Source organism: Haemorhous mexicanus, unplaced genomic scaffold (genome assembly GCF_027477595.1).
Source record: "Haemorhous mexicanus isolate bHaeMex1 unplaced genomic scaffold, bHaeMex1.pri scaffold_221_ctg1, whole genome shotgun sequence".
Classification (NCBI taxonomy): domain Eukaryota; kingdom Metazoa; phylum Chordata; class Aves; order Passeriformes; family Fringillidae; genus Haemorhous; species Haemorhous mexicanus.
Window position 1 is genome coordinate 1 of NW_026776048.1, and position 10,958 is coordinate 10,958.

General features: G+C 63.1%; 1 protein-coding gene across 1 annotated transcript; it reads left to right on the forward strand.

The window, feature by feature from the left end:
- Positions 1-6,808: 6,808 nt before the first annotated feature.
- On the forward strand, positions 6,809-8,393 carry LOC132322958 (neurexophilin-4-like; the record flags this gene model as incomplete). The annotated part of the gene is made up of 2 exons (XM_059837724.1): positions 6,809-6,957; positions 7,617-8,393. Coding segments are annotated over 2 exons (926 nt in total), but the record flags the coding sequence as incomplete, so codon positions are not given.
- Between the last annotated feature and the right edge of the window lie 2,565 nt (positions 8,394-10,958).

Below are 10,958 nucleotides of genomic sequence, written 5' to 3' on the forward strand. Positions count from 1 at the left end.
TGATTTTGCTGGGTTTGGTTGGATTTGGTGATTTTGGTGGATTTGGATGGATTTGGTGATTTTGGTGGATTTGGTGATTTTGGTGATTTTGGTGGGTTTGGTTGGATTTGGTGATTTTGGTGGATTTGGTGATTTTTGGTGGGTTTGGTTGGATTTGGTGGGTTTGGCTTTGGGGAGCTCATCCAGGCTCTCCTCTGGCCGAGGAGGTGCTGGTGTCAGATTCACCTGTCCTGGTGCTGGGGTGCCCATTCCAATGTTGGGGTGCCCATCCTGGTACAGGGGGTGCCCATCCCGGTGTTTGGGGTGCCCATCCCGGTGTTGGGGGTGCCCATCCCGGTGTTGGGGGTGCCCATCCCGGTGTTTGGGGTGCCCATCCCGGTGTTGGGGTGCCCATCCCGGTGTTTGGGTGCCCATCCCGGTGTTGGGGTGCCCATCCCGGTGTTTGGGGTGCCCATCCTGGTACAGGGGGTGCCCATTCCGGTGCAGGGGGTGCCCATCCTGGTACAGGGGGTGCCCATCCCGGTGTTTGGGGTGCCCATCCCGGTGTTTGGGGTGCCCATCCCGGTGTTGGGGTGCCCATTCCGGTGTTTGGGTGCCCATCCCAGTGCTGGGGGTGCCCATCCCGGTGTTGGGGGTGCCCATCCCGGTGTTTGGGGTGCCCATCCCGGTGTTGGGGTGCCCATCCCGGTGTTTGGGTGCCCATCCCTGTGTTTGGGTGCCCATCCTGGTACAGGGGGTGTCGTGCCCACCTGCCCACCCCCTGTCAGGGCTGTGGCTGCAGCAGCGCAGACGGGGCAGAGGAAGAACCGAGGAAGCCTCGAGGGGTCTCGCTGCCCCCTCCCCGGGCGGGATCCCCGCAGCCATCCCTGGGACTGTTCACGTGCCAGGGTGGCCGTGTCCTGGCCTGTCCCTGTGTGTCACCTCTTCCTTTTGCCCTTGATCCCTCGACTGCAGCCACCCTGGGGAGGGACCAGGTGCCACCTCCCCAGTGTCCCCAGCCCAGGGGTGCCCAGCAGCACATCTGTCCTTGGCCCTGGCACCAAGGGCTCCCCGCGATGGTCACTTGCCCTGCCTGTCTCGAGAGATGGGGACAGCGTGGCTGTGACAATGGGGACAGCGTGGCTGTGACAATGGGGACACGAACAAGCTGGCACTGGAGATGGGGACAGGTAGGGGACAGGGATTAGGACAGGCTGGTGGTAGGAATGGGGACAGGCTGACTGTGGGGACAGGGTCAGCCTGGCAGTGGGGTGGGGACAAATTGGTGGGAATGGGGACAGGCTGGTGGCATTGATAGGGACAAGTTGGGTGTAGGGATGGGACAGACTTGTGGTGTTTATGGGGACAGATTGGCAGTGGGGATGGGGACAGGCTGGGTGTAGGGATGGGGACAGGTTGGCAGTGGGGACAGGGGTGGGCACACAGGGAGCAGGGGAACGTGTCACCATGTGTGTGTCACCACCACACATGTAACTATACGTGTGTCACCATGTGTGTCACCATGCGTGCCACCATGTGTGTGTCACCATGTGTGTGTCACCACGCATGTCACTACATGTGTGTCACTATATGTGTGTCACCATGTGTGTGTCACCACGCATGTCACTATATGTGTGTCACTATATGTGTGTCACCATGTGTGTGTCACCACACATATCACTATATGTGTGCCACCATGTCTGTGTCACCATGTGTGTCACCATGTGCATCACCATGTGCATGTCCCCTTGTGTGTGTCACCGTGTGTGTCACCATGTGTCACTGTCTGCGTGTCACCACACATGTCACTATATGTGTGTCACTGCCTGTGTGTCACCATGCATGTGTGTGTCACCATGTGTGTGTCACTGTGTGTGTCACCACGTGTGTGTCACTGCATGTGTCACCATGTGCATGTCACTGCAGATGTCACCATGTGTGTCACCATGTGTGCATCACCATGTGTGTATCATCACGTGTGTCACCATGCATGTCACCCCACGTGTGTCACTATATGTGTGTCACCATGTGTGTGTCACCGTGCATGTCACCCCACGTGTGTCACCCGGTGTGTCACCGTGCATGTGCGTGTCACCCCACGTGTGTCACCATGTGTGTCACCGTGCATATCACCACACGTGTGTCACCCTGTGTGTCACCGTGCATGTGCGTGTCACCCCACGTGTGTCACCCTGTGTGTCACCGTGCATGTGCCTTCACAGCTGCTCTCAGGGCCCTGCAGGACATGCAGAGGTGCCCATGCACCCCCACGCACCTGCAGTCCTGCGTGCGTTCCGAGCATTACCCTGGCACTCCCCTGGCCCGGGCACACCCCTGGCCCGGGCACACCCCCGTGCCACCCGCTGGCGCACACTCCCCCAGACCCTCGGGAGCAGCCCCCGGTGCTCCCTCAGCCCCTCGGCCGCCTGGGCACGCCGGGCGCCTCCCGCAGCCCCGCGGAGCCGCATTAGCACCCGCGCGGCGCCGGAGATGAATGGGAGCTGTCAGAGGCACCTTGTTTGCTGCTAACCTTTGGAAATGCCACCGCGCCCCGGGCCGCGCCTGCCGGGGGGAGCGGGCCCGCGGGGATTGTCGCTCAGCGCCTCCAATTAATCTCCCGGCGCTAACGAAGGCGGCGGGGTGACAGGGGAGAGGCTGCGGTGGCCCCGCGCCCGTGGGGAGAGAGGGAGACCCCCGAGCAGGGGAACGGTGGAGCCTGCCGAGGTGTGGGGACAGGGTGGGGAAGGGATGGGGACAGGGTGGGGACAGGGTGGCAGGAGGGATGGGGACAGGGATGGGACAGGGATGGGGACAGGGTGGGGAAGGGGATGAGGACCGGGATGGGGACAACCTGGGGACAGGGATGGGGACAGGGATGGGAAAGGGGATGGGGACAGGGATGGGGACAGGATGGGGACAGGATGGCAGGAGGGATGGGGACAGGGTGGTGGCAGTAATGGAGACAGGATGGGAAAAGGGATGGGGACAGGGATGGGAACAGGGTGGCAGTAGGGGTAGGGACAGGATGGTGACAATAATGGGGACAGGATGGTGGTATTAATGGGGACAGTGAGGTGGTAGGGATGGGGACCGGCTGGTGGTAATAATGGGGACAGGATGGAAAGGGGGATGGGGACAGGGATGGGGACAGGGTGGCAGTAAGGATAGGGACAGAATGGTGGTATTAATGGGGACAGTGATGGGGACAGGTTGGTGGTAGAGACAGGAACAGACTGGTGGTGTTAATGGGGACAGGGTGGTGGTAGAGACAGAAACAGGCTGGTGGTGGGCATGGAGACAGACTGGCCCTGGGGACAGGCACAGGCTGACCGTAGGAATGGAAACAGGTTGGCAGCAGAGATGGGGACAAGCCTAGAACAGGGACAGGTGATGCTGGTGGTGATGAGGCCTTTGCTGGGGGTGTCGTGGTGCTCTGCTCCCCCCCAGTGCTGCTGGAGCTGTTCTGCCATCGCTCCCAGCCCCTCTCGGGGTGCTGGAGCTCATCCCAGCCCACACCGGGCAGCCAAGCCCCCTGTCCCCCCCCTGCTGCTCCCCTCCCCTCCACCAAGGTGACCGAGGGTCTCGGGGGAGCAGCTGACGGCGCTTGGCCCCAGCAGCAAATGGGATGTGAGTGGCCATCACTGCCGGGCCTGACAAACCAAATTGATGCCGAAGGCACCGAGAGCCTTCCCGGTCCCTCTGCAGCTGCCTCCAGCCCTTCCCGCATCCCCTCCCTGCTCCGTGCGCTCACGGGGGGTGACACGCGGTGCCTGCGGACACCCGGCAGCCCCTCACGGCTCCAGAAGGGCACACGGGGGGCTCGAGAGCAGCTAAACCGCGGGATGATGCTGTGGGGGGACCGGGATGAGGATGAGGAGGAGCACAGGCGAGGGGATGAGGAGGGGAGCGGGGATGTGTAGATGCAGCGGTGCATGTGACAGTGAAAAACAACATCTCAGGTAACCTGGGTGGCAGCAGAGCCCCTCACTGGCCGCTGCTGAGAACAGAGTGGGAGGGGGCCAGCACTGAGACCCCCCCCCCAAGGCATATCCAGGAGGTTCAGGGGCACGTCCGTGCGGCTGCACCCCGACGGCACAGCAGGAGCATTAATATTTAACGCGAGGTGTGCGGGACCTGCCCTGAATGCCGACAGCGCTGCCAGGGCGCAGGGGGGTGACCTTGGCTCCCCTCGGCGCGGACTGAAGCGTCCCTGGCCCTGCTCATCCCCGCAGGCTCCGAGCCCCCCGGCCCGCCCGGGCTCGGCGGGGGCTGCGGGGGTTCCCCCGCGCTGCCGGTGCCGCAATCGATCGCCCCGGCCGCATCGCCGGCGCTGCCCTGCTCTGCAATTCCCTTTCATCCCCCGCTCCCCCCAGCAGCTCCTGCCGAGGGACTGGAGGGCTTGGGGGGATGCCAACCTGGCCCCTCGCCCGCAGGGGATGGGGCACCTCTGTTCCGGCCGGGATGGGGGATTCTTGCTCACTCCGTGCCCGGCCTGTGCCCCCCCAGCCCCTGGTTCTGTCGCACAGCGAGCACTGCCAGCCTCTGTCCCCCTCTGCTGCCACTGCCTGCCCATCCTTGTCCCCTCCTGTCCCTTCCCTGTCCCTTCCCTGCCACCTCCAGCCATTCCCATCACAGCCTCTCCCAATCCAACCCCATCACACCCCTCTCACCCCGCACGGAGTCATGGAGAGAGGGGATTGGAAAGGGAAACTGAGGCAGGGGAGGAGGGCACAGGCACCTGCGGCACTGCCGGGGACCGGCCTTGGCTCCCAGCCCTGGCTGAGATGGAAATCCAGCGCAGAGCTCAGAATCCTCCAGAAATCCTTCCCGGTGGTGGGGGCTCGGCAGGATGAGCTGCCGTGCCCCTTCTCCCTGGGCTGCAGCCCCCAGCCCCTCTCTGAGGGTGCAGGAGGATTTGGGGGGCTCCAAGCTGAGGGGTCCCAGGCCTGATGGGTGCAGAGTTGGGGTGCAGACACCACCCCTCTGTCAAAACCGCAGCTTCCTCAGCTGGGGGGGTGCCCCTCTCCCACCCCCTCGTTATCTCCCCATCCCGGTCCTGCCCCTCCCTCTCCGGCTGGCGAAGGCGCCCGGCTTTGAAGCTGCGTTGAAATATAGATAAGGGCGAAGGCAGCAGCCGAGCTGGGAGAGAGCCGGGGGGAGCGGGGGGCTGGCCGGGCTGGGGGTGCAGGGATGGAGGCTGAGCTGCAGCTCTACACCACCCCCCGATGGGCTGAAACACCCCAAACGGGCTGAAAGACCCCAAATCCCCTTCCCACGGGCGTGGTGGGGCTGCACGCCCTGCCCAGGGTTCCTCTCTCAGAGCCGGTTTAGGAGCTCAGCCCGGCACAGCTCGGGTGGGATTTTAGGGATGGATGCTGAGCTGCAGCTCTGCACCCCACCCTGGCCCCTCTTAATGGGCTGAAAGACCCCAAATCCCCTTCCCACGGACGTGGTGGGGCTGCATGCCCTGCCCAGGGTTCCTCTCTTTGGTGCAGCACAGCCAGAGCAGGTTTAGGAGCTCAGCCCTGCACAGCTCGGGGGGTTCCCAGGGATGGATCACATGGAGCCCTGCACCAACCCTTGCTCCCGCCCCCGATGGGCTGAAAGACCCCAAATCCCCTTCTCACGGGCGTGGTGGGGCTGCATGCCCTGCCCAGGGTTCCTCTCTTTGGTGCAGCACAACCAGAGCAGGTTTAGGAGCTCAGCCCTGCACAGCACGGGGAGGTCTCAGGGATGCTCTGCACCACCCCCTGCACCCCTCGATGGGCTGAAAGACCCCAAATCCCCTTCCCACAGACGTGGCGGGGCTGCATGCCCTGCCCAGGATTCTTTTTGGCGCAGCCCAACCAGAGCAGGTTTAGGAGCTCAGCCTGGCACAGCCAGAGCAGGTTTAGGAGCTCAGCCTGGCACAGTTGGAGCAGGTTTAGGAGCTCAGCCTGGCACAGTTGGAGCAGGTTTAGGGGCTCAGCCTGGCACAGTTGGAGCAGGTTTAGGGGCTCAGCCTGGCACAACCAGAGCAGATTTAGGAGCTCAGCCTGGCACAGCCAGAGCAGGTTTAGGGGCTCAGCCTGGCACAGCCAGAGCAGGTTTAGGGGCTCAGCCTGGCACAGCCAGAGCAGGTTTAGGGGCTCAGCCTGGCACAGCCAGAGCAGGTTTAGGGGCTCAGCCTGGCACAGCCAGAGCAGGTTTAGGAGCTCAGCCTGGCACAGCCAGAGCAGATTTAGGAGCTCTGGTGCAGCAGAGCAGATTTAGGAGCTCTGGTGCAGCACAAGCAGAGCAGGTTTAGGAGCTCAGCCCGTCACAGCTCGGGGGGCTCCCAGGGGTGGATCAGACGGAGCCCCTTGGCTCAGCAGAGGGTGTGGGGGTCCCTGGCTGGGCTCCCCCCGTGGCGCTGCTCCATCTCTGCACTGAGACCCGCCCAGCCATGGAGGGGGGCACGGGGGGCTCGCCCCTCCCTGCTGGGGCTCATGGCACCCCCGTCATTCCCGATGTCATTCCCGATGGGATCACTCCCCAGCAGGAAATGGCATCGAAGTTCACTCTTAATTCTTCTCCGAGGAAAATCCACGAACTCTAACGAGGGGAATTAAGGGCAGGTGAAAGGAGGAGCAGCTCCTTTAAAAAAGGAACAATCTCTGCTGTAGAGCCATCCTGCAGGGCGAGCGATGCCAGGATCACCCCCAGCAATGACAGGAGCCATTCCCTGGGCCTGACTCGGCTTCCCGCGACAGCACAGCCCCCCCGCCCCCCCCCCCCCCAGCCCCTCCAGCTGATGCCTCTGCTCAGCACCCCCTCCCCACTCCCCCTCCTGGCTCCCGCCGGGTTCCAGGTCATCCCGAGCAGCCGAGCACCTGCCAGCTCAGGGTGACAGTGATTGACGAGGCCGGGGCTGCCGGAGCAGCTGGCAGGGCAGGAGGGCACTGCGGGCACCCCGGGAGGATGAGGGATGGGGGCACGGGGGGCGCGGTGGGCAGGGGGGTGAGGGACAGGGGTGGGGTCCCAGGTTAGGGCTGGCATCTGGCTCTGCTCGCTGTGTCCGTCCCTGTGACGGGGGAGGGAACTCGGGAAGGGGATGGTGTGGTCCCAGCCCAGCTGGTGCAGGCGGGAGGATGAGGAGGGAGGAGTAGGGAGAGGATGAGGAGGGAGGAGTAGGGAGAGGATGAGGAGGGTGCAGGAAGGAGGATGAGGAGGGTGCAGGCAGAGGGATGAGGAGGGAGGAGTAGGGAGAGGATGAGGAGGGTGCAGGAAGGAGAATGAGGAGGGGGCTGTAGGTAGGAGGATGAAGAGGGTGCAGGAAGGAGGATGAGGAGGGAGGAGTAGGGAGAGGATGAGGAGGGTGCAGGCAGAGGAATGAGGAGGGTGCAGGCAGAGGGAGGAGAAGGAGGGTGCTGTAGGTAAGAGGATGAGCAGGGTGCATGCAGAGGGATGAGGAGTGTGTAGGAAGGAGGATGAGGAGGGGTCAGGCAGGAGGATGAGGAGGGTTCAGGTGGGAGGATGAGGAGGGTGCAGGCAGAGGGACGAGGAAGGGTCGGGCAGGAGGATGAGGAGGGAGGAGCAGGTAGAGGATGAGGAGGGAGTGGCAGAGTGATGAGGAAGGCCACAGGCAGAGCTCACGCCCTCTCCCCTCTCTCCCCCAGACGGTGTGTGCTGGCGGCCACATCTCCAAAACCTTGGGCTACCTGGAGATGGGCACCTCGGGCCTCCTCAAGCACGTCCCCTACGGCACCCTGAAGCCCCCGGCGCTCGACCCCGGGCGCCTGATCCCGGCAGAGCCTCCCAGGGGGGGCGCGGGGACCCCTGCGGGCACCGCCCGCAGCCCCTGGCACTGGCAGAAGAACCAGACGGCCGGGGAGCCGCCGAGCCCCCGCGCCCACCGCAAGCCCACCCTCAAATCGAGCCGCACCAAGAAGATTTTCGGCTGGGGCGACTTCTACTTCAACATCAAAACGCTCAAATTCAGCCTCCTGGTGACGGGCAAAATCGTCGACCACATCAACGGCACCTTCAGCGTCTACTTCCGACACAACTCCTCCAGCCTGGGCAACGTCTCCGTCAGCATCGTGCCGCCCTCCAAGGCGGTGGGCTTCGAGGTGTTGGTGCCAGGCCTCCCAGCTCTGCCACGGCCGCCTCCCCCTCCCCAGCAGAGCACCCTGCCCGAGGGGCGCCCGGCCAAGGCGCTCAACTGCCACGTGGAGTACGAGAAGACGAACCGGGCGCGGAAGAACAAGCCGTGCCTCTACGACCCGTCCAAGGTTTGCTTCACGGAGCACACGCAGAGCCACGCGGCCTGGCTCTGCGCCAAGCCCTTCAAGGTCATCTGCATCTTCATCTCCTTCCTCAGCATCGACTACAAGCTGGTGCAGAAGGTCTGTCCCGACTACAACTTCCAGCAAGACAACCCCTACTTCGGCTGATGGCAGCGGGGCAGGGGGTGGGTGGGGGAAAGGGGGGGGTCGGTGTCACTCGGGGTCCCCTGTCGCCCCCACGGCAGCCTCCTCTTCGTCACTCCGTGCTGCGTTGTGGGACAGCCGGTGCTGGGGGTCCCGGACCCCACCCAAAGCCATCCCATCACTGGGATTCAGTTGGCTCTGGGGGTTGCGGGTTCCACCCCAAAATGACATCTCATGCCTGCAGCACAATGGGGTACGGCCAGTTCTGGGGGTCCCACCCACCCAATAGACCCCATCATTGGGGTACACCTGTTCTGGGGGTCCTACCCACCCACTGAGACCCCATCATTGGGGTACACCTGCTCTGGGGGTCCCACCCACCCACTGAGGCCCCATCATTGGGGTACACCTATTCTGGGGATCCCCTCCACCCCCTGAGACCCCATCACTGCAGCCCCCCATTCTGGGGTACACCTGTTTTTGGGGTCCCCCATTGAGACCCATCATTGGGGTACACCTATTCTGGGGGTCCCCTCCACCCCCTGAGACCCCATCCCTGGGGTACACCTATTTCTGAGGGTCCCCTCCAACCCCTGAGACCCCATCACTGCAGCCCCCCATTCTGGGGTACACTTTTTTTGGGGGTCCCCTCCATCCCCTGAGACCCATCATTGGGGTGCACGTGTTCTGGGGGTCCCCCACTGAGACCCCATCAATACAGCCCCCCACTCTGGGGTACACCTTTTTTGGGAGTCCCCTCCACCCATTGAGACCCATCATTGGGGTACACCTATTTTGGAGGTCCCCTCCATCCCCTGAGACCCATCATTGGGGTACACCTGATCTGGGGGCCCCCACTGAGACCCCATCCCTGGGGTTCACCTGATCTGGGGGCCCCCACTGAGACCCCATCCCTGGGGTACACGTGTTCTGGGGGTCCCCCATTGAGACCCCATCACTGCAGCCCCCCACTCTGGGGTACACCTGTTTTTGGGGGTCCCCCACTGAGACCCCATCCCTGGGGTACACCTGTTCTGGGGGTCCCCCATTGAGCCCCATCATTGGGGTACACCTGTTCTGGGGGTCCCCTTGACCCCCTGAGCCCCATCATTGGGGTACACCTGTTTTTGGGGTCTCCCCCTGAGACCCCATCACTGCAGCCCCCCATTCTGGGGTACACCTGTTTTTGGGGGTCCCAGCCCCCTCCCCCACTGACACCCCATCACTGCAGCACTGGGAATCCCAGACCCCCACCCCTTAAGACCCCCCCCCACCCCCCAAAACCCATTGAGACCCCTCCCCACCCCCCCAAAACTCCACCCCTCCCCCGCCCATCGGGTACAACTGGTGCTGGGGGTCCCGGACCCCCCCCCACCCACCGAGACCCCCCCCAAATGCAGCTGGGGGGGTGCAGGCAGGACCCCCCCCCATGCTGGGGGGGTACTGGGGGGCGGTGTCACCTCTGGGGGGGCACATCAGGGTGCTCGGGGGGGGAGGGGGGCTCAGTCCTCCTGCCCCCTCCTCTCGGGGAGGGAGGGGCTTCTCCATCTTTTTTGGTTTGGTTTTTGTTTTGTAAAGAAAATTAAAATGGAAAAAAAGTGAAAAATAAAAAAAAAAAAAGGCTGGGAAAACAAAAAGGATTTTGTTGGTCCCGACCCGACTGGGGGTGGGGGGACCCCCGGAATTAAGGATTGGGGGGTGCAGGGATGGGGGACCCCCAAATTAGGGATTGGGGGGGTGCAAGGACCTCAAAATTAGGGATGGGGGGTGCGAGGACCCCAAAATTAGGGGTGGGGGGTGCAGGGATAAGGGATCCCAAAATTAGGGATTGGGGGAGGTGCAAGGACCCCAAAATTAGGGATGGGGGGTGCGAGGACCCCAAAATTAGGGGTGGGGGGTGCAGGGATGAGGGACCCCAAAATTAGGGATTGGGGGTGCAAGGACCCCAAAATTAGGGGTGGGGGGTGCAGGGATGGAGAACCAAAATCAGGGATGGGGGGTGCAAGGATCGGGGACCCCAGGATTGGGATGGGGGGTGCAAGGATAGAGGACCCCCAAATTAGGGATGGGGGACCTTAAAATTCGGGATGGGGAACTGCAAAATTAGGGATGGGAGGTGCAGGACCCCAAAATTAAGGATGGGGAGTGCAGGCATAGGGGACCCCAAAAATCGGGATGTGGGGGTGCAAGGATGGGGGACCCCAACATTAGGGATGGGGGACCCTAAAACTCGGGATGGGGGGTGCAGGCATAGGGGACCCCAAAATTAGGGATGGGGGACCCTAAAATTAGGAATGTGGGGGTGCAAGGACGGGGGAGCAAAATTAGGGATGGGGGGTGCGAGGACCCCAAAATTAGGGATGGGGAGTGCAGGGATGGGGGACCCCAGATGGGGATGGGGGGTGCGAGGCTGGGGACCCCAGAATTCGGGATGGGGACCCTAAAATTGGGGATGGAGGACCCCAAAATTAAGGATGGGGGTGCAAGGACCCCCAAAATTCGGGCTGGGGGCGCAGGGACCGGGCTGACCCCGGTTGGGGGGGGTGGGGGAGGTCTCGGCCCTCCAGTTTCCCGTCGGCCCCGCGGCTC